This window comes from Erinaceus europaeus, chromosome 8, assembly GCF_950295315.1.
Source record: "Erinaceus europaeus chromosome 8, mEriEur2.1, whole genome shotgun sequence".
Taxonomy (NCBI): Eukaryota; Metazoa; Chordata; class Mammalia; order Eulipotyphla; family Erinaceidae; genus Erinaceus; species Erinaceus europaeus.
The window spans coordinates 114,319,342-114,343,153 of NC_080169.1; the positions used below are offsets into that span (position 1 = coordinate 114,319,342).

The following is a 23,812-nucleotide window of genomic DNA, read 5'->3' on the forward strand; positions in this document are numbered from 1 at the left end:
TGCACAGTACTGTGTGTCCTTACTAGGCATGTAACCACCTGACCTCCAGGCTGTAGTGCTTTCCCACTCTACTCCTGATTATATTACAGCTCCCTCCACATTATGTGCATCCGTTTGATCCTTTTTGGTTCTCTATGCCTTCACATTCATTTCTCTACCAGGAGTGATTTACTCTCATTTCTGTGTGTGGTTAATCACTGCAAAGTTTTGAACACTTAAGTCTGTATTTTCCCTGAGGAACTATTTCTCAGTAACACTCTTGGTCATTTCCTTTTCTGTGTTATAACCCTTTGATGTAGTTCTATGTTAGTTCTTATCACTTGCCATTGTTTGCAACTCACTTTCACCTACCATCAGCATAGTATCATTTCAAACAATAACTGTGTATCTTATTCAGTTTACTTATCCCTGGTGTCTATCAGGGAGGAAAGCAACAGATGCATAATGAATCAACTTACTCATAACCATTACAGCAAAGTTCTTCTTTTTTTATGTGTAGAGTTCTTATTTGAAAGATACAATTTCTTCAGTTCAGAAGTTTTCAGTCACATGTGTATATAACCTGCACAAGAGGCACTAAATGATCCATTATAAACATTAGACTGATTCCAGACTGACATTCCAAGGTAGCTCTAAAATCAAGTGAATGCATTACTATAATAGAGGTCTTAAAGTGAGTTATGAGAAACTTAGATACAATATTAAACTATTAAATCAGATACTTCTCTTGGATTAATTAAACCAATGGTATCATTGGCTTATAGAAGATAGATATTTTGCACTTCCTATTTTTGTAAAAGGCATCATGATTCGACTAAGCATTAGGTCTTAAGAGGATGATACTTCCTAAACTCTCTCTCCTCTGGCTCTAGATTTATGACCCCAACAGCAAACGGTATGAAGTCCCAATCCCTCTCAATTTACCCAGAGTCCCATCTAGCACCTCTAATGGCAGACTCTATGATGTCCAAATTGTGAAGAATCCATTTGGAATTCAAATTATCCGTAGAAGTACTGGCACTATAATGTAAGTATCTCCACATCTGGTTTGGAATGTTTGGTTACTTGAACTTTTATTGCCAAACTCATTGGTCTTGGGGGAATCCTAACTCAAACCATTACACTGGCCATTTATATATTCCCAAATAAGTGATTTCTTTAGGATTGTTTTCATGAGAACTCTTTAGTCTCCTGGAAATAAAAGCTGAGGCAGTAGCAGGTGCCCAGGGATTCATTAAATAAGTATTTATGGAGTGCTTCTTTCAAATTAAGTTGTTGTAGAAGATGAGGTGTTTTTTTCTAATGACCAAAAATAATAAGTAAACTATGAAGATAATTTAAATTCAGTTAGAAAATGCCAACTTCTATGTAGGATTATATTTAAAATATTTTATTTATTTATTTATTATTGGATAGAGACAAAGAAAAATTGGGAGGGGAGAGAGAGGTAGGGAGGGTAAGAGACAGGGAGACACCAGCAGCCCTGCTTCACCACTCATGAAGCTTTCCCACTGCCAGTGGGGACCAGGGTCTTGAGCCCAGGTCCTTGCATACTGTAGTGTGCACACTTAACCAGGTGTATATCACCTGGCCCTCTATATAGGTATACTGAGAGTTCTGGGTAGTCTCTGTTTCTAATACTATGGTCAGAGTAAGTCTCTACAAGAAGATGGCTTTTTTTTAATTTAATGTAATTTTTTATTTATAAAAAGGAAACACAGACAAAAACCATAGGATAAGAGGGGTACAACTCCACACAGTTCCCACCACCAGAAATCCATATCCCATCCCATCCCCTGATAGCTTTCCTATTCTTTAACCCTCTGGGAGTATGGATTGTGGCATGTAGAAGGTGGAATGCCTGGCTTCTGTAATTGCTTCCCTGCTGAACATGGGTGTTGACAAGTCGATCCATACTCCCAGCCTGCCTCTCTCTTTCCTAGTGGGACAGGGTTCTGGGAAATGGGAGCTCCAGGACACATTGGTGGGGTTAAATCTCCAGAGAAGTCTGGTTTGGCATCATGCTAGCAACTGGAACCTGGTGGCTGAAAAGAGAATTAACATACAAAGCCAAATTATTCACCAATCATGAACCTAAAGCTGGAATAGTGAAGATAAAGAGTTGTGGGAGTCTCCGTTTTATAGATAGCTAGTAGGCATATTTTAGTTATATTCCAAAAGGCCTGTGGCTATGCTAGTTTTTTTTTTTTTTCCCTGAGCCTGAAATCTGATATGCAGGTAGATCCAAGTTATTGTCTGGAGAGATGATGTCTTGGCTGGAAAGGGGCCAGAAAGCTGGATCAGGGAAGAGAGTAGCTCCCAAATATGGGAAAGGTATATAAATATTGTGGACTCTAAACCTTATTGATTTGCTGTGATCTAAGGTGACATTTAATGTCAAACTTGGCCAGGAAGATTTACCTACATGAATATCTGGGATAAAAGGAGAAACAATTTAGACAAGTGGATTGTTTAGTGCACAAGGAGAAAAACAGGAGCAAACTTGACATGTTAAGAGGGGTTGGTACAATAAAGTAAATATGTAAGTGGTAGGAGATGAAGCTGGAGATTGGGTAAGTCTTCAGACATCAGCTTGAAGACTTGATAACATGGTTTGATACGAAGTCACTGAGGAATTATAGGAAGGGAGTGATATAATGTAGAAGGTTTTAAAAATAATCCATCTGGGTGGTAGGTGGAAAAGAAACTCTGGATGAGCAAGAGTGGAAATTAAAGTTGGCATAGAGTGGTGGCCAAAGGCATGGTGAGACATGATTAAATTTGATATTCTGAAGGGACCACTGGAAGGACGCAAAGATAAAGGAAAATAGAAAGAAAGAAGCATTTTTGCCTTTTTAGCAAGGAAGGCTGTGTCAGATTATTTTAGTCAAATAGACATTTTGTTTTATTTAGACATAACAGGGCTCTCTGTGTGGGGGTGGTGGATTAAAAGTTGTACGTTTCTAGAAGCTAACAAGATAATATTTATGTGTGCTTTGCAGCTGGAACTCTCAGGTCCTTGGATTCACCTTCAACGACATGTTTATCCGCATCTCAACCCGCCTTCCCTCCCAGTACCTCTATGGCTTTGGGGAAAATGAACACACAGCTTTCCGGAGAAACTTGAACTGGCACACTTGGGGGATGTTTTCCCGAGATCAACCCCCTGGGGTAAGGGCAGCTCACCTGGCAGCTGTGTCTCTACGTCTTTCTATCCACATAGAGAAGACATTTTGCTTCATATCCCCTAGTCTTGCTTTGAGTGCTCACATTCTGCATTGGAACAAGTAGGCCAGTTCTTAGGCACTATTACTTTTTTTTTTCTACATAGCACAGAGGAATGAACCCAGGGCTTCAGCACACATCACAGCCATGATTGCCTCTCTAATCCAATTTTTTTCTCTATCTTTAGAGTGAGCACAGAGAAGGAGGGAGGAAAAGCAGTAGAGACACCAAAGCACCTCTCTACCATCCATGGGCTTCCTTCAGTGCTCTCCATGGTGTAATGTATGGTGTCAGGGGTAGAACACAGACACGAAATTTCACATGTGGAAGGCATGTGCCTTAACAGTTGAGCTATCTCTTGTGCCTTTTCAAGCCCCTTTGTTTGTGGTGTGTTTATTTTCAACCTTAGCTATCAATTTTATTTCCTTTTTTGTTGTTCTTTTCTAAGTAGCAATAGTTTATTTATTATTTTTATTAATGATTTAATATTGATTTACAAAATTAGGAGACAATAGGGGTATAATGCCACACCTTTCCCACCACCAGAGTTCTGTGTTTCCATTCCCCCTCCCATTGGAAACTGCAGTAGTTCTCCCCAGATCATAGATATGGGCTGGCTATTATTTTTATAACTGTCTTTATTTATATGTTTGCCCATTATTTCTTTTTTTAAAATTTTTTATTTAAGAAAGGATTAATGAACAAAAACATAAGGTAGGAGGGGTACAACTCCACACAATTCCCACCACCCAATCTCCATAACCCACCCCCTCCCATGATAGCTTTCCCATTTTCTAGCCCTCTGGGAGCATGGACCCAGGGTCATTGAGGGTTGCAGAAGGTAGAAGGTCTGGCTTCTGTAATTGCTTCCCCGCTGAACATGGGCGTTGACTGGTCAGTCCATACTCCCAGTCTGCCTCTTTCTTTCCCTAGTAAGGTATGTCTCTGGGGAAGCTGAGCTCCAGGACACATTGGTGGGGTCTTCAATCCAGGGAAGCCTGGCCAGCATCCTGGTGGCATCTGGAACCTGGTGATTGAAAAGAGAGTTAGCATACGAAGCCAAACAATTTGTTGAGCAATCATGGATCCCAAGCTTGGAATAGTGGAGAGGAAGTGTTAGGGAGGTACTCACTGCAAACTCTAGTGTAATTCTGCTTTCAGGTATATATTTTGCAGTAGTTTATGGATACGTGTGAACATAAGCTCTCTCTCACAGAAACTGGTGTATATCTAGGTTATGGGACTTTGTTAGAAAGTGAACTACCTGAGATGAAATTAGAGTGTACTATAAAAGGAAAGGTCTCACCCGAGTAATGAAGCTGAAGGGTTGTCATTCCACATGTGAAGTCTCTGGACACAGTCTGAGGTGAAGCATGTTGAGGTGGCAATCATTGCATTGGTTAGGTTGTGATCGGCGGATGCAATATTATTTGGTATGGATTGGGAGAGGCATACGGGAAAGTGGGCCCTATCCAAGGGATCCAGGACTGGGGGAAGTAGGGGCTCTATAGTGGAGATGTGAGGTTCCTGCTGTCTTAAGGTTCAAAAAGACAATCGATAGTTAATGTTATCATCACATTATTTGGTAATTGGGTTAACTTTGAAAAGTCCTTTTGTTATGGTTTGCTGTACAGTATCCAGTATCTTGTATATTGCTGTGCTATTGGGTGCTTCTAATCCACTTGGTCTAGGCTTTTGAGAGAGTCCGCATATCAAATACACAGCCTATATATTAAAAAGATTCAGTCACATGACAGACATCAGACAAGAAACTAATCACCAAAATATATAAAGAGCTCAGCAAACTTAGCACCAAAAAAGCAAATGACCCCATCCAAAAATGGGCAGAGGATATGAACAAGACATTCACCTCAGAGGAGATCCAAAAGGCTAACAAATATATGAAAAACTGCTCTAGGTCACTGATTGTCAGAGAAATGCAAATTAAGACAACACTAAGATACCACCTCACTCCTGTAAGAATGGCATACATCAAAAAGGACAGCAGCAATAAATGCTGGAGAGGATGTGGGGACAGAGGAACCCTTTTACATTGCTGGTGGGAATGTAAATTGGTCCAGCCTCTGTGGAGAGCAGTCTGGAAAACTCTCAGAAGGCTAGACATGGACCTTCCATATGATCCAGTAATTCCTCTCCTGGGGTTATACCCCAAGGACTCCATAACACCCAACCAAAAAGAGGTGTGTACTCCTATTTTCATAGCAGCACAATTCATAATGGCTAAAACCTGGAAGCAACCCAGGTGCCCAACACCAGATGAGTGGCTGAGAAAGCTGTGGTATATATACACAATGGAATATAATGCAGCTATCAAGAACAATGAACCCACCTTCTCTGACCCATCTTGGACAGAGCTAGAAGGAATTATGTTAAGTGAGCTAAGTCAGAAAGATAAAGATGAGTATGGGATGATCCCACTCATCAATAGAAGTTGACTAAGAAGATCTGAAAGGGAAACTAAAAGCAGGACCTGACCAAATTCTAAGTAGGGCACCAAAGTAAAAACCCAGTGGTGAGGGGTAGACATGCAGCTTCCTGGGCCAGTGGGGGGTGGCAGTGGGTGGGAGGGATGGGTCACAGTCTTTTGGTGGTGGGAATGGTGTTTATGTACACTCCTAGCAAAATGTAGACATATAAATCAGTAGTTAATTAATATGAGAGGGGGAAAATCAGTTGTATGCCCATTATTTCTATGGTCCTGCCTTCCATTTCATTTTAAGGCACACCTCCACCTACTGCTACTTCTTAATGTCTTTTTTTTTTTTCATCATCTTCTTTCTCTGGTTATTGGGGTCTTAGTGGGATCAGAGTTCAGAGCCCTCTTTCCCTCATATTGCTTCCTATCTGGGAGTATGGACCAACATTTTCTTGGAGTGCAGAAGGCTGGAGTTTTGGCTCCTGCAAATACTTCTCTGCTGGACATGGGCACAGCAAGTAGATCCTAACCTACTATCTCTCTCTCATGCTTTTTCCAGTTCAAAAAGAATTCCTATGGAGTTCACCCTTACTACATGGCACTAGAGGAAGATGGCAGTGCCCATGGAGTTCTCCTGCTAAACAGCAATGCCATGGGTAAGAGAATGCCAGCATTTCCTTTTATTTCTGTGAACTGATTCTTCTTTGAGAAACTTCAGATTATCTTTGATCTAGCTTTCCCTTGAATTCCAAATGATTTTTTATGGACAGTCTTTTTTTTTTTTTCCTATAGAGTCTTTCTATTTACATGCAATAATGAGAGTTAATTCAATTAAATATTTATTTAGTTATTTGTTGGATAAAGGGAGAGATAAATTGAGATAGAAGAAGAAAGAGAGGAAGAGAGATACCTGCAGCACTGCTTCACCATTCATGAAGCTTTCTCCTTGCGGGTGGGGATTAGGGACTTGAACTTGGGTTATTAAGCATGGTAACATATGCACTCAATTGAGTGCCATTATCTGGCCCCCATCTACATCTTATTTGAAAAAAATCATGGAAAAGGCCATAACAAAATAAAACAAGCCCCTAATATACTGTCATCTATATAATGTGAGTTGTGCTAAAGCTGGGAGTCAGAACCCTCAGTCTGAAGGGCAAATCATGCTAAGCTGGAAAAAAGGAGTGGGAAATAAAGATTTAGGGGAAAGATTGTGAATGTAAAAACTTGTTATATAACTGAGTTAATAGGATATTGACATTGGCTTTCACTATGCAATGTTTATACAAAATGCTATCATTGGGTAAAATTGCAGCTCAATGTTGCAGTATCTTTGAAGAATTGTCATTCTAAAATAAAGGTCATAATAATATAATTTTTAAATTTATTGATGAAATGTTAGATAAAGCATACCACAAGGGAAACTTAGGGTGAGTTACTGTTGACTTTCACTCAACTTCTTTAATTCTATGTGTGTAGAGTACAAATACTCTACTTTATAAAAGGAAACATAGGAATTGGGTGAGGGAGAGTATGAATTTCAAGGGTAATTCCTCACCTTTGAATTTTCTGGTTTGATTGGTACCTTTCTTTATTTACAGATGTGACATTCCAGCCCACACCTGCTTTGACATATCGCACCATAGGAGGAATTCTGGACTTTTATGTGGTCTTGGGGCCAACTCCAGAGCTTGTCACTAAGCAATACACTGAGGTAAGAGGAAAATTTACTGTTTCTACTGAACACTATGAGTGTCCAAGCCCATGCTCATTAGTATAGTTCTCAGATGATAATTGAAATTCCTGGGAACAAGTTGATTTATAGCAGGAACAACAAATGATCCTAGTAATCACTTCATATATACTTGCTAAAAGCACTGAAGAATAGTAGAAGTAAAATTGGTGCCCCTGGTGGTGGTATCTGTGGAAACTGTGGTGGTGATCTTCGTCAAGATTATATCGATGATGGTGGTGTTGGTAGAGGTTGTGATGATGCATGACTGTGAAGATAATCCTGAATAATGGTAGTCATGCTGTTGGTGTTGATGATGGGTGTGATGGTGGTGGAAACAATGATGGTGGTGGTGATGTGATGTTGGTACTAGCATTGCCTTGATCATAGTGCTCATAGCAGTCATTTTAGCAAGAGCAGAGAAAACATAAATATATAATACTTCCTGTATGTTGCTGATATATTACTTACTGTAAACAATAGCACTTTACATGTTTCAATCAATTCAGTTCTCATAATACATTATGGAGTCAAGACTCCAACAAATCATCTCAGCTTACAGGTGAAAAAACTGAAGTCATTTAACTTTTGTTCAGAAGCATAGAATTATCAGGATAGGCGCCTGTCTTGAAGCCTTGTCATTTTGACTCTAGGTTCTTAGTTTTTTTTTTTAATTAACGAGACAGAATGTCTCTAGGAATCAGAGTGAAATATGATTTACAAAATATTTTAAAGGGGGAGACCAAGACTAGCAGGGAACATTCTTCATTTCTCCTTGTGGCTTCCCCATTCTCTCAGTTCTTTTCTGGATTTGAAGTTGCTGATTGTCTAACTGGGAACACTAGACATATATCCTTATTCTTTTGATATTGCAATCCAGATTTGCCTTCTTAAGGACTGATATTTTCTTTTTTTTTCAAATTTTATTAGTATTTAATAATGATTAACAAGACTGTAAGATATCAGGAGTACAATTCCATACAGTTTCCATCAGCAGAGTTCTGTGTCCCATCCCCTCTATTGGAAGCGTCCCTATTCTTTATCCCTCTCTGGGAATATACATCAAAATTCCTTATGGGGTGTAGAAGATGGGAGGTCTGACTTCTGTAATTGATTCTCCATTGAACATGCATATTGTCAGGTCAGCCCATACCCACAGCCTGTTTCTATCTTTCCCTAGTGGGGTAGGGCTTTGGAGAGGTATGGTTCAGGGACACATTGGTGACGTTGTCTGCTAAGGGGAGTCAGGATGGAATGGTAGTAGGATCTGCAATTTGGTTGCTGAAAACATGGTAAGATATAAAGCAAAATAAATTATTTAATAGACAGGAACCCAAAGGCAGGAACAGAGCATATGAAATTATGAGTTTTAGGGTATGAAGAAGCTAGAAATCTATTTTAGTTATGTTCCCAGGGGCCCATGACTTTAGTAATCTTTGCCAGAGCCTGATAGTATAACTAACATACAGGTAGACTAAGAATATTATCTGAGAAGATGGTATCAAGAGTTGATAATAGGCCTAGAAAGAAAGAGGAGAGAGAGTACATCCAGAACTAATATTTTCTGTCTGTTTTCTAGGTGATTGGTCGGCCAGTGATGGTTCCTTACTGGTCCTTGGGGTTCCAGTTGTGCCGCTATGGATACAAAAACAGCGCTGAGATTAAACAACTGTATGAAGACATGGTGGATGCCCGTATCCCCTATGTATGTCCTCAGTTTGTGCTGGACTGTCTCTAGGGCCTCACCCACAAGCCTAGTAGTCTTTTTGTCTGCATTAGTTTGTTGAATTTTGTGTGGTGTTCTGTGAAAGTACAAAGTGACTTCTCACACACTCTTAGACTGGATCTCACCGAAACCCATACAACTGAGGTCACCATTCCCATCTGAAAGTGTCACAGTTATTTGCCAAAGGAGGAAGACATCTGGTCAACTCCACTGTTGCATCAGCTATACACTTCTTACATTATCACTTCCTTTATTATCAGCTCCACACTTTCTATATATCATGAATGTATATACATACAATCACCCTATATTTTGAGTTGCTATATAGGGTGATTTCTTTCATTTGGTGCCAGTACATTTAAAAAAAAATCCTTTGTACCTTAAGAGTACTTGCCTCCCCCAACAATAGTACTGTTTAATGTTAACAAAATTAATCCCAAACCAGTTAGAGATTTGTATGTAGTTCTAACACTTTTCTGGCACTACGGCAAGTCTTCTCTCATCTCTGAGCTAGTTTCTAGGTGAATATGGGTGATACTAGGAATGATTTCCATAGGAGATGCATATAGAAGTTAAGTGCTCTTGACCTGCTGGGCAAGTGGGGTCCAGTAGAGAATTAATCCCTCAAACCACTTACAGGCTCCGTTTTAACCTACTTGTTTTCCTACTGTTAGCAATTGTTCCTACCCATGGAAAGTATAGTTTACACAGTTCATTCTCACTAAGAAAATGGTGTTTGACGACAACAGCCAGGATTGACTATTCCCAAACAATTTGTTGTTGTTAACCTGGGCTTCACCACTCCAGTATGACTTTTACAGAGAAAGGAGCCAGTTAGAGATGCAGAGAGACAAAGGGAGAGTGGGGGGCAGGCATCATAGAACTGAAGCTTCCTCTGATGTGGCGGGAGCAGGGCTGGAATCTGGGATGTGTACATGCGGCAAGACAGGTCTGCTATGCAAGTGGATGTTTTGCTGGTCCAGCAATGAGAGGTCTTGTGTATCTGTTTTCATTCTCTTTCATTTTATTAATAGATATACTATCTGCACTGTACTAGGACTGTTAGATTATGTTGATCTCTCTGGACATGAACTGTTAGTAACAGAAACAGCCTCTAGAGAACCACTGCCTTGTGACAGAATAAAATGAACTTGCTTTAAGGGATCAGTTCTCTAAGGGATCACACTCCTCTTGGCCAGTTAGTTACATTACACTTTCCCATCTGTTTTCACTTATCCTCACAACACCTGTGCCAAATAGACATTATCACCTTATATTTTGAATATATATATATATATATATATATAAACATATAAAATATATATTCTCTTTTATGTTTTATTGGGGGATTATTTTTTACACTCTACAGTAAATACAATAGTTTGTGCATGCATAACATTTTCCAGTTTTCCACATTTTATTTTATGGTGGGAACAATTGAGAACAGGGTGAATTTCCTTGAACCTTTTTCCAAAAAAAAAAAAGCAAATGTTGGATTTGAATCAGGAAAATGATATCAGAAACTTGTTGTTTTGTGGAGTGTCAGTCTCACATGAAACCTAGATTTTTTTTCCCCAGCCTTCTTCACTCTGCGCCTTGGTTTGTTCACCTAGGATGTGCAGTACTCAGACATTGACTACATGGAAAGGCAGCTGGACTTCACCCTCAGCCCCAATTTTGCCGGATTTCCAGGCCTGATTAATGAGCTGAAGGAACAAGGGATGCGAGTCATTCTCATTCTGGTCAGTTCCCTTGTATTGGGTGGGCCTGTTTGGAAGAGATAATGGGCTTTTGAATAACAGAAAATTTTAAAATTTGTTTATTTCCTTTTGTTGTCCTTGTTGTTTTGTTGTTTTAGTTATTATTGATGTCGCTGTTGGATAGGACAGAGAGATGGAGAGAGAAGGGGAAGACAGAGAGGGGGAGAGAAAGAGAGACACCTTCAGACCTGCTTCACCGCCTGTGAAGTGACTCCCCAGCAGATGGGGAGTGGGGAGCTCGAACCGGGACCCTTACACCAGTCCTTGTGCTTTGCGCCACCTGTGCTTAACCCACTGCACTACTGCCTGACTCCCGACAGAGAATTTTCTTTAAAAAGTGTATTATTTAAAATTATTTAGGACAACAGGGATAGTTATATGAATATATATGAATTCATATAGTTATATGAATAAAGGTAGGTTATATGAATTACAATGTGCTTGCTCAGTCTTTCTTTTTTCTTTATTGGGGGGACTAATGGTTTACAGTCAACAGTGAAATACAGTAGTAGGAACATGTGTAATATTTCTCAGTTTTCTGCATAATACTGTAACCCCTCATCTAGGTCCTCTTCCTCAGCCGTGTTCCAGGAGTTGAACGCTCCCCACCCCCCACACCTCCTACCCTATTTCCCACTCCACCCCAGAGTCATTTTCTTTAGTGCAATACACCCAGTACTTGGCTCAAACTTGAGATTAGCACTGCATGAGATTTGGCACAGCCTTGTGGAAAGCTGAGGCTGTGGTGTCTCCTTTTTCTTTCCCTCTCCCTCTTCTGCTCTTCTCTCTCATTCTCTCTTTCTCCCTCTTCCTCTTTCTCTCTTTCCCATACAACAACAACAACAAAAATAAATGGCTTAGGAGTGTTAAATTGCATATAGCTGAGACTTAGACTTTGCAAAAGATTAAACTAATCAATTAAAATAAAAATATTTGCTTATATTACACAGAGCACTGTTTAGCTCTGGTGTATACATTTAAGGAGCTGAACTTGGGGCATCAAGTGTGCAAGTTTTATGCTGTAATGATTAGCTACTTCCCTTATCCAACAGGGATCATTCATGTTAGGGAAGTTAAGATTCAATAAGCAGGGGCTGAGCAGTGGCACACCTGGTAGAGTGCACATATTACCATGTGCAAGGATCCACGTTCAATCCCCTACATGAGTGGTGAAAGAATGCTGCAGGTGTCTCTCTTTATCTTCCCCTTCCTCTCTATTTCCCTCTGCATCTATTCATTCCTCTCCTTCCTAAAAAGGGGGGAAAAGGACCACTGGGAGATTTAAAAAGTCACAATAATAAATGATTCTAGGGGAACATTGGTACTTTGGTGGTGGGTGTGTAATGGTAACACATTTAAAGGCAAGCACAATTATATTCCAAAACCAACAGTGTTGCAAACCTCCTCAACATAAAGAAAAGCAAATGCCTTTTCTAGGACCCACAGACATTTGACGGTTCAGGTGGAAGCCTAGCTGAGGCTTCCCTTTGGATTAGAGCTGGTGTCTTTCAATCTGGATAATTCTCTGGCTTCCGTGTCCTCACCTGACGTGCGCTTCAATTCCAGGACCCTGCCATTTCAGGCAATGAGACAAAGCCCTACCCTGCCTTCACTCGTGGTGTGCAGGATGATGTCTTCATCAAAGACCCCGATGGCGGCAACATTATCTGGGGGAAGGTATGACTCGAAGAGTGGTGACCTGCTACTCCCCTGGGTGGGGGGAGGTCTGGAATTAATCGCTTATGTGTCTGTGCGCTTTGATAATTAAATATTTTCACATGGGCTCTGAGGTCAGAAGGGCTCATTTTCTCAGCCACCATCTATCAACACAATCAAAGAAGTATGTATTTATTTGTTTGTCTATTTGATAGAATATATAGAAATTGAGAGGGGAAAGAGAGAGAGAGAAGAACAGAAAAAAGGAGGCATTTGCAGCACTGATTTATTACTAGTGAAAATTTTTCTCCTGTAGGTGGTGGGGATTAGGGGCTTGAACCCTGTTTTTTTTTGTTTTTTGTTTTTTGGGTTTTTTTTTTTTTTGCTTCCAGGTTTATTGCTGGGACTCAGTGCCAGCAATATGAATCCACTGCTCCTGGTGGCCATTTTTTCCATTTTATTGGATAGGACAGAGAGAAATTAAGAGAGGAGGGGGAGATAGAGAGGAAGAGAGAAAGGTCGACATCTGCAGACCTGCTTTGTCACTTGAGAAATGTTCAGTCTGCAGGTGGGAGCCAAGGGCTGGAACTCGGATCCTTGTGCTGGTCCTTGAGCTTAGTATCATAACCTCCTAGATCATGAATGCTAGATGCAAGGGACTATTGTATAAGAGAAATTATCTAGTGCATTGCTTTTGACAATTTTTCTATCTGCAGGTCTGGCCTGACTTACCTGATGTTGTTATAAACAGTTCTCTAGACTGGGAAACTCAAGTGGAGGTAATGGTCCCTTTGGGCAAGTTTGGGGGAGTTAGTGTTGGCAGCATATGTTAGCTGCCGGGATCTGGGTGTCTTGGATTCTGGGTGTCTTGCTTTTGGGGGAAGTTAGAAAATGTACTTAGGGAGCCTTGTTGTGTTGTGTGTGTAGCAATCATTTCACATGGAGTTTTTTCCCAATTGAGTGTTAGGTATTATTATCCTTAGCATAGCAAAGACTCAGAGAGCTTTAATTATTTGCTCATAGTTTTATGAAACAGAGACAGAATGGTGATTTCAAATCCAAGTCTGTCAGATTATAAAGACTCATGATAATTCTACTGGATAATACCTTCAAGAAAGACTATCTTTTCTCCAAATCAGTATAATTGTTTCTGCTTTTGTGTTTTTTAATTGTGATTACCCTGAATGTACATTTTGTATTTTTTTATTTATAAAAAGGAAACACAGACAAAACCATAGGATAAGAAGGGTACAACTCCACACAATTCCCACCACCAGAACTCCATATCCCCTCCCTTCCCCTCCCCTGATAGCTTTCCTATTCTTTATCCCTCTGGGAGTATGGACCCAAGGTCATTGTAGGATGCAGAAGGTGGAAGGTCTGGCTTCTGTAATTACTTCCTTGATGAACATGGGCGTTGACATGTTCATGATCCATACTCCCAGCCTGCCTCTCTCTTTCCTTAGTGGGGTGGGGCTCTGGGGAATGAGAGCTCCAGGACACATTGATGCGGTTGTCTGTCCAGGGAAGTCTGGTTGGCATCATGCTAGCATCTGGAACCTGGTGGCTGAAAAGAAAGTTAACACACAAAGCCAAACAAATTGTTGACTAATCATGAACCTAAAGGCTGGAACAGTGCAGATGAAGAGTTGGGGGGATGTCTCTGTTTTGTAGAGAGCTAGTAGGTATATTTTAGTTATATTCCAAAGGGCCTATGGCTATACTAGTTTTTTTTTTTTTTTCCCTGAGCCTGAAATCTGAAATGCAGTTGGATCCAAATTATTGTCTGGGAGATGATGCCATGGCTGCATAAAGACCTTTTATATTTTCATGCTGTGGTATGCCCTTCTATACTTTAAACCACCTTTAAGTTGGAGTCTGCACAATATTTCTATGTTTTGTACTGGTGAATAGATTCATTCACATTACTTAGTGTAAAGAAACAACTTACTGTTTTTTTTATAGCAGTATCCAGGTATATTATTATTTTTGAGATTCAGTACCCAGTTTCAACAAATCTCCTACCCTTGTCTTCAGTGACTGAGTCTTTCTCTCTGAATTTCTTTTTCTCCTTAGATAGGCTTCTCTGTCTTCACTCTTATGAATACCTCTGTTTCTCCTTTGGTTTCTACATCCTGCTCTTGTCTTCCAATTTCCAACCTTATGTTAAACCTTACTGTCTCCTGGGGACAGGTCCTTATGAGTAAATAGATCTCAGGTAAAGACTCAATGGAGATGACCAAGCTTCTTGCTTTCCTTGTGGTATCTCTCAAAAGTTTGTGTGGAGTTTGTTGGTTCATGTAACACACAGGCACATAGAAATCTCCCAGGCCAGATAAGTTCAGGGTCATACACAACTTGACTTTTAGTCGTATTTTCTTTTTGTTATCCCCCCCAATACAACTAAAGTATCATACATAAATCAGAATATTATAAGGGAGTCGGGCAGTAGTGCAGCGGGTTAAACGCATGCAGCACAAAGCACAAGGACTGGCATAAGGATCCCAGTTCGAGCCCCAGGCTCTCCACCTGCAAGGGAGTCGTTTCACAGGTGGTGAAGCAGGTCTGTAGGTGTCTTTCTCTCCCCCTCTATGTCTTCCCCTCCTCTCTCCATTTCTCTCTGTCTTATCCAACATCAACTACAACAATAGTAACTATAACAATAAAAAGAAACAAGGGCAACGAAAGGGAACAAATAAATGTAAAAAAATAAATAAATAAAAATTTTTTTAAAAAAAGAATATGATAAGTATTTTTGATTCCACATGTAATGTTTTATATTTCATCTTTCTGGTTTATTTCCTTTAGCAGAATGTTTCTGTATGTGGTCACAGATGGCAGAAATTTCTTTATCCTCATGGCCAAGTAATCTTCCATTGTGTGTGCCCACCTCACATCTTTAATGATTCATCCACTGATCCATCCACTGACATATGTTGTTTCTACTTCTTGGGGATTGTGAATATTTCCCTCCTGAACATGGGCATGCAAACATATTTTCAAGATATTGATTTTGTTTCATTCTTATATGTACCACACAATGGGATTATTGGATCTTAGGGTATTTCTATTTTAATAACTAGAAGATACCTCATACTATTTTCTAAAATGAGTATACCAATGTATACCAGTGGCTATACCAACAATGCATTCTCTTTTCTCCAAATCATCTTCACACTTTTTATCTCTTGTTGTTTTGATAAGACAATCACTAATGGGTATAAGCGTCTGTTCTCTGAGAATTTATTTGTATCCCCTGATCATTTGTGATGTTAAAGATCTTTTACAGTATTTGTAGAGTATTTGAATGGCTTCTCTAGAATGTCTGTTCTGGCTCTTGTTCATTTTAAAGTCAACTTAATTGTTTTCTCATTGTTGAATTGTAGATGTATGTATGTTGGGGTTATTAATCTCTTATCAAATACTTGGCTTGCAAGCATTTTCCCTCCTCTTCAGGGTGTGTTTCCCTTGTCTTGATTATTCTGCTCTGAGAGACATTTTTAGTTATGTAGCTCCACTTATTTATCTATTTATCTTTGCTTTTCTTGCTTGTTTTATTGATATCAAGTCCAAGGAGACATGGCCAAGAGCAATGCCAAGGACCATTCTCTTTATACTTCCTTTCTAGACGCCTTTGAAATTTTTAAAAAATATTTTCACTTGTAACTTAATATTGATTTGTAAAATTATAAGATTATAAGGCTATAATTCCACATGGTTTCCACCACCAGAGTTCTGTGTCTCTGTCTTCACTATTGGAAACTGCAATCGTTCTCCCAAGGTCACTGATATGGGCTGACTATATAATTGTCTATCTATAGCTACAGTTACATGTTTCTCCACATTTTTTTCAACCATCCTGCCTACACTTCCTTCCTAAGTCAAGTTTTGAATTAGTTTTCATAACTGGGATAAGACAAGAGTCCAATTTAATTCTTTTGTATAGAGATATCCTTTCCTTATACCAAAGATTACTCAACTCCTTATATGGCTTCTACTTTATTCCATTGACCTATTTGTTTTTGTGTTGTAACCATCACTTTTATTTGCCTTTTTATTATTAATTTTTATTACCACCAGAATTATTGTTGGGGCTTGGTGCTTACACGATGACTCCACCATTCCTGGTGGCTTCTCTGTCTCTTTCTCTCTTTCTTTCTTTTTTTCTTTCTTTCTTTCTTACTACCTTCCTTCCTTCTTCCTTCCTTCCTTCCTTCTTCCTTCCTTCCTTCCTTCCTTCCTTCCTTCCTTCCTTCCTTCCTCCTTCCTTCCTTCCTTCCTTCCTTCCTTCTTCCTTCCCTTCCTTCCTCCTTTCCTTCCTTTATTTTTCCTTCTTTTCATTTCTTTCTCTCTTTCTTTTTTTTTCTCTTTCTTTTCTTTGATAGAGACAGAGAAATTGTTAGGAAGGCATAGTAGAGAAAGAGAGAGACAGAAAAAGAGATACATGCAGTCCTACTTCACCACTCATGAAACCTTCCCTGCTGCAGGTGGGGAACGGGGGCTCAAACCCCAGTACTTGCACATGGTAACATGTGTGCTCTACCAGGTGCATCACTTCCCAACCCGTATCACTTTTTATCTTCATTCAGTTTGTACATGCATAACATTTCTCAGTTTTCCACACAACAATACAACCCCCACTAGGTCCTCTGCCATCCTGCTCCAGGACCTGAATTCTCCCCACCACCCACCCCAGAGTCTTTTACTTTGGTGCAATACATCAAAAGGATTGCATCTGATAGCACACTGTGGATCATGATAAGTGATCCTGGAGTCACACACCCAGATGGGTATATGAGTTGATGAGCAGGAGAGTAAGGAAGAAGCAAGGTATGAGAAGCTGCAGAAAGGTGTGAGGCAAGGTCAACACCTTGGAGAAAGATACAGTAGTCATTAATTCATAGGCAAGGATCATCAAAGCCCTTTGCAGGGGGTTGGCTTCTCTTCTCATGTATCCCCTGTAGGATCCAGCTGTAGCTTAGATATGGGCCAGACTTCCTTGAATGGTCCTGAATGCTTATCCTAATGCCCATCTCTTTCTAGGTATATCTCTGTTTGAGCTAAAACTCTGTCTCTGGTATAAAGATGTCTCCTTCTTGTGCCATGTTTATTTCTATTTTAAAATAAAAGGTTATGTTTTGTAGGTCTCCCTTTTGAGATTCTCAAGCATGTGGCTCACTGTTCTCTCACTTCTCTGGAGACCAGATGCTGACATTCTGATTTATTCCTGTTTCCTTCTTTCTGTCCCTTACTTGCCTTTTATCTAGATATGTGGGTTTCTACCTATATTTTGACTCTTATGTATGAGACCTAGAAGCTTCCCAGTCCAACTCAGTGTGTCTCCCTTTTCAGCCTCACTGGCATTATTTAGTTATTTAACTACTAGACAGAGTGATACACACAGAGAAGTCCATTTACTATGGACATACAAAGAACTGTGAATTTCCCTAACAAACTGCATGGGCTATGTAGAAATGTATGGATATTTGCTGCCACTAAGTGATATGAAGTCACAGTTTTACACTGAATACGCACTTTATGCAAGTCCTGCCTTCAATAATGTGGGGAAATATCATGCTCTGCTAGTATATAAAGCAAGGCCATTGCTCTCAACAAAACACACAGTCTAGTTAAGGAGTTAGACCTCGGATCTACTTTCAAGTTAAAATAAAGACACAACATTTTATTATTTGCTTGCTTGGCATACAACTGTAGTTTTCGAGTGATTCTGAAGCCATAGGAAACACAGACACATACCATTAGGTAGTTTGATCAGACAAAAATACTATCTTATTTCTCATTTCCATTTCCTTTATGGAAAGAAGACAGGAGGGCACTACCTTTCCAGTTTGTTTTTACCGTCTTTTCATCTGACAGAAAATGCATCCGATGTTTTCCCTTTCCAACCTGCAGTTTCTGCTTTCTAGTGCTTTGTCTTTGAGGAATGCTTATAGAATATCTTATAGAAAGCCAGTTAAGGAATATGACTGTGTGATTAATTTTAATATTCAAGTAAAACATGGTAATAATAAAGGTTTACAAAATGATGCTAGTAAGAAAATGATAAAATAATCTGTGATACTGGCGCTAGATGGTGGGGCACCTGGTTGAGCGCACATTACAATGCACAAGGACCCAGGTTTGAGCCCCCAGACCCCACCTGGAGGGGGAAAGCTTCACAAGTGATAAACAGGACTGCAGGTGTCTCTCTGTCTCTCTATCCCACCCTTCCCTCTCGGTTTCTTGCTGTCTCTATCCAATAAATAAATAAAGGTAATAAAAAATTTACAAAAAGAAAAAAATGTCTTTTAGGAATGCTTAGAGGCAGAATCTGGGCATCTAACATTTGAGTTAGTTAGTTCAGACTGTTGATTGTGACTGTTCATGCTGATGCAAACAGAATCAGCCTAAAGATACTTTCCAAATGCTAAGAGGGCATTTAAACTGTGCATATTTCTCTTCTTTGCCCTGTTCTATCCCTTTTTATATTTCAAGTAGCTCAGAATGTTAGGTGGGCTTTGTTCATAAGATATAACACCATCTAGTACAAGACTTTGTATTAGCTAGGAGCTCTCACTAAATGCCTCTTGGTTCTCTAATATACTCATCTGGGACAAATGCAATGTGTTTAATTTCCACAGCTATACCGAGCTTATGCAGCCTTCCCAGACTTTTTCCGTAGTTCAACTATCGCATGGTGGAAGAGAGAGCTGAAAGAGCTACACAACAATACACAGAACCCAGCCAAGAGCTTGAGCTATGATGGCATGTGGATTGTAAGTGCTTGTGTCTGTGTTCCTGTAGATTGCTGTCTCTCTTTGTGCATTTAAACTTCCATATCCCTGACCTTTCATCATAGGGCTAATAATCATCCAAAAAAGACCTTGGACTTATCAGATTAGAACTGCTTCAACTACTAGTAGAAGCTCAATGATAGTCATTAGACCTTGGACCTTGGCTGAACTTCCTAATGCAGAACTCCAAGGAAATTACTAGGGACTCTTTGGCTCTGAGCCTTGCTTCACACCCTGAACAAGAATTAGAAAAACTCTCCAACTAGTTATTCCGTGCAGTGTAACAGATCTTACCAATCAGTTTATCAGCTGGGTTGTGTGTGTGAGTATCCCCATGGGCCAGTATGATAGGATAGTGAAAGATTGCTTCATTCTTTTCTTGTTTGGGTTGATAAGTAATTTGTAAAATTAAGATATTTCTGTGTTTGACATTTCTAGGACATGAATGAACCTGCAAGCTTTGTGAATGGAGCAGTCCCTCCTGGCTGCAAGAACACCATTCTGAACCACCCTCCCTACATGCCTCGTAAGGATCCCTGGCCTTCTCTAAAGGTGGAAGCATAGCCACAACGAATGACTCACACAAGATCTTAGAGGCCACTGTCAGAGTACTCAGTACTTTAGTTTGGGAAGCCAAAAATAAACACACCCGAAGCTCTTTACCTAGTTGGGTGTGTGCAAATTGCCAGTCATGTTGGGTGGATTTCTCAAATTTGTTTGGGAAATGTTTAACAGTGGTCATGTCTTAGGTCATCATGCTTCTTCTAACTCCTAGATACTAACACATTTTACCACTAATGGGTAGAACGCTTCCTTATCATGAAATATATGGACTTTGACACCTGCTTATTTCCGCTTATATCTTGGCTCCAGAAAATGATCTCTGTCAGTTTTACCACTTGCAACAATGACTTGTTTTTTCTAAGCTTTTTTTTTTTTTTAATTACAAGAAGAAGATGATGGTATCTTTTTCTTCAATGACATTATAAGACTCCTATGGAATATTTGATGTGTTTTAAAAGCCTGGACTGTGGTTTGTCACATAGTAAGTGATAATTGGCTTCCAGTTTTCCCCTAGAGAACAGTCCAAGAAGATTGATCAAAATCATTGGGTTGGGCTGGGTGGGGTGGGGGCTTGAGGATACCACTGAAGGTCAGAGTCCAGCATACACACACTCACCTCCTTGGGAAGGAAGGAGAGGGTTACAGGCAGGGGCCGAGTTAGTTTTTTAATCCAGAGATCGGTTGTATGATTAGAGACCTTATATGAACAGAACTTAACTTTCCTGTTGTCTAAATCTTTCTCCCTAGATCTGGAATCCAGAGACAGGGGTTTAAGTAGCAAGACCATATGCATGGAAGGACAGCAGATCCTGCCAGATGGCACTCTGTTGAGACACTATGATGTGCACAGCCTGTATGGTTGGTCCCAGACCAGACCCACATATGAGTGAGTTATCCCTGCCCTTCTCTGGCCCAGACATCTCCAGTAATAGTCAGTGACTGGTACAGCTACTTTCTTTTTCTTTCTTTCAATATGTTCTCATAAGTGTTAATGAAATCTTAATCATAAGTATGGGATAGTTTTCATGTATTTGATTTTATTCTACAGTCTTTGAGTTTCACACATGTGCAATTCCTTTGCTCCCTGGGCTGAGTTTTTAAGTTCTTCTTCTTTTTTTAATTTCAGAGACAAAGAGAGAAAGAAAAAAAGAGGGAGAAATACCTAGAGAAGGATGCAAAAACAACACAGCACTGTTCCACCATCTGTGGAGCTTCCCTGCATGTCTAGATCTGAGCCCCTGTGCTTGACAATGTGTGTGATCTAATGAATAACTTATCTCCTGACCTCAACAGTTTTTATTTATTGAACAAACACCTTTGAGTATGGAGAAGATACTGTAATAATAGGAATGTAGATTTAAATAAAACCTAGTTCTCTTGCAGAAGCCACACATGGAGATACAACAATTATTACACCATGTAACTGATGATATAATTCTTTATGAGACCCAGGTAGACCAGAAGACTAGGCCTCCACCACTCCCCACTCTTTTTTTAACAGAAGATATTGACCTTTCTTGAATTGTCATTTATTTATAATTACTCTTTCAGGTTATCCAGCTGATATTCTTCTGAATTAGCACTGTCTCATTTTGTGTCCTCAGTTAATGATTAGTAAAGGGATCTTAAGGAAAGTCTTATAAAGGAATTTATCTTTCCTCCTTGGATACTGATGTAACAGTAGTAAGATTTGGGGCTTGCTTCTTACTTGTGGATAATCCAGTGAGTTTATCCCATGGTGAGGTCTATTTGCATCACAACAACAACAAAACCTTGTTTTCTTATTATCTCTATCATCTGGATTCAGGCAGTGAGAATTTATGGGTAACAGGTAACATTTTAGTAACCATGCTTTTTGGCTCAGGATGTCTGGGAGGAGAAGCTATATGGCATGTCCTTTCCTACTCTGCTCTCAATCACCTCTCTGTTTCTCCTCTAACCAGAGCTGTTCAGGAAGTGACAGGAGAGCGAGGAATTGTCATCACCCGTTCCACGTTCCCTTCTTCTGGACGCTGGGGAGGACACTGGCTGGGAGATAACACATCTGGGTGGGACCAGCTGAAGAAATCGATCATTGGTGAGTGGGTTGATCCCAGAGGCCTCTCTGCTGGCAGAAAGGAAGTTTAGGTCCTTGACAAAGGATTAAGTGAGGAGGGAGGAAAAGGCCTTGAGTCATGAGTGCAGATTCTGACCCAGCTCTGTTCTCACTGCAGGCATGATGGAGTTCAGCCTCTTTGGTGTGTCTTATGTAAGTGTCTTTAGGATCCCTCCTAATCACTGGCCAGAGGCCAGTGTCCTTCCAAGCTTATCAAAGGACTCACTTATCTCATTTTATTTCAGACGGGAGCAGATATTTGTGGGTTCTTTAATGATGCTGAATATGAAATGTGTGCTCGGTGGATGCAGCTGGGGGCCTTTTACCCCTTCTCCAGGAACCACAACACCATTGGGACCAGGGTAGGATATTCACGTTGAGCTGAAAATGCAGCTTCCCATTTTGAACTACAAAAATTGCAATCTTGTTTTTTGTTTGTTTAAAGATTTTTTAAATATTTATTTATTTCCTTTTGTTGCCCTTGTTGTTTTATTGTTGTAGTTATTAATGTTGTTATTGATGTCATTATTGTTAGATAGGACAGAGAGAAATGGAGAGAGGAGGGGGAGACAGAAAGGGGGAGAGAAAGAGAGATACCTGCTGACCTGCTTCACCTCTTGTGAAGTGACTCCCCTGCAGGTGGGGAGCCAGGAGCTCAAACTAAGATCTTAAGCTGGCCCTTGGCCATGTGAGCTTGACTCGCTGTGCTACTGCCCAACTCCCACAGAATTTATTAAAATACTTTATTTACTTGTTTATCAGAAAAATAGAAGGAGAGAGAGAACCAGACATCACTCTAGCATATGAGCTGCCAGGGATTGAACTCAGGACCTCATGCTTGAGAGTTCAGTGCTTTATCCACTGCACCACCTCCCAGACCACAACATGCACAATCTTTATCTAAACTCTCCTGCTTCCCATTCCCTCTGATAACCCATAGTTCACACAAAGTCTAAAAGTCAGTTTGTTGCTACATTTTTTAAAGTTTGATTATTTTTGTTATCTATATTCCACATGAGTGAAACAATCTAGTGATTGTCTTTTACTTTACTTTTTGTTTATTTATTTCAATGAGAATACACACACACACACACACACGAGAGAGAGAGAGAGAGAGAGAACACTTATCAGTTCTGGCTTGTGGTGGTGCTAGGGATTGAACCTGGGGCCACAGCATCTCAAGCATGAGAGTCTTTTGCAGAACCATTATGCTATGTCCCCATCACTGCCTTTCACTTCTTTACTTATCTCACTTAGCATGATAACCTCCAGCTATATATTTAATGTGAAAGAGTGTATAGATAAGAATTATTTCTGGGGAGTAGGGCTGTAGCGCAGCGGGTTAAGCGCAGGTGGTGCAAAGCACAAGGACCGGCATAATGATCCCGGTTCGAACCCCGGCTCCCCACCTGCAGGGGAGTCGCTTCACAGGTGGTGAAGCAGGTCTGCAGGTGTCTATCTTTCTCTCCTCCTCTCTGTCTTCCCCTCCTCTCTCCATTTCTCTCTGTCCTATCTAACAATGACAACAACAATAAAACAACAAGGGCAACAAAAGGGAATAAATAAATAAAATAAATATTGAAAAAAAAAGAATTATTTCTGGAGGGAGTCGGGCTGTAGCGCAGCGGGTTAAGCGCAGGTAACGCAAAGCACAAGGACTGGCATAAGGATCCCAGTTTGAACCCCGGCTCCCCACCTGCAGGGAATTCGCTTCACAGGCGGTGAAGCAGGTCTGCAGGTGTCTATCTTTCTCTCCTCCTCTCTGTCTTCCCCTCCCTCTCTCCATTTCTCTCTGTCCGATCCAACAACGACAACAACAATAA

The 23,812-nt window shown here is 40.2% G+C and overlaps 1 protein-coding gene across 4 annotated transcripts in view; it reads left to right on the forward strand.

Annotated features, from left to right (window-relative positions):
• The window catches only part of MGAM (maltase-glucoamylase), a 169,720-nt gene that overhangs the window by 124,098 nt on the left and 21,810 nt on the right, over positions 1–23,812 (forward strand). For all 4 annotated transcript variants that reach the window (XM_060196722.1, XM_060196721.1, XM_060196723.1 and 1 more), the window contains 14 exons: positions 873–1,027; positions 3,003–3,171; positions 6,222–6,318; positions 7,264–7,376; positions 8,974–9,099; positions 10,734–10,862; positions 12,447–12,557; positions 13,253–13,315; positions 19,178–19,312; positions 19,769–19,856; positions 20,642–20,780; positions 21,838–21,971; positions 22,108–22,142; positions 22,235–22,351. In XM_060196722.1, the coding sequence (XP_060052705.1) occupies positions 873–1,027; positions 3,003–3,171; positions 6,222–6,318; positions 7,264–7,376; positions 8,974–9,099; positions 10,734–10,862; positions 12,447–12,557; positions 13,253–13,315; positions 19,178–19,312; positions 19,769–19,856; positions 20,642–20,780; positions 21,838–21,971; positions 22,108–22,142; positions 22,235–22,351 (1,611 nt within the window). The remainder of the gene's footprint in view (positions 1–872; positions 1,028–3,002; positions 3,172–6,221; positions 6,319–7,263; positions 7,377–8,973; positions 9,100–10,733; positions 10,863–12,446; positions 12,558–13,252; positions 13,316–19,177; positions 19,313–19,768; positions 19,857–20,641; positions 20,781–21,837; positions 21,972–22,107; positions 22,143–22,234; positions 22,352–23,812) is intronic.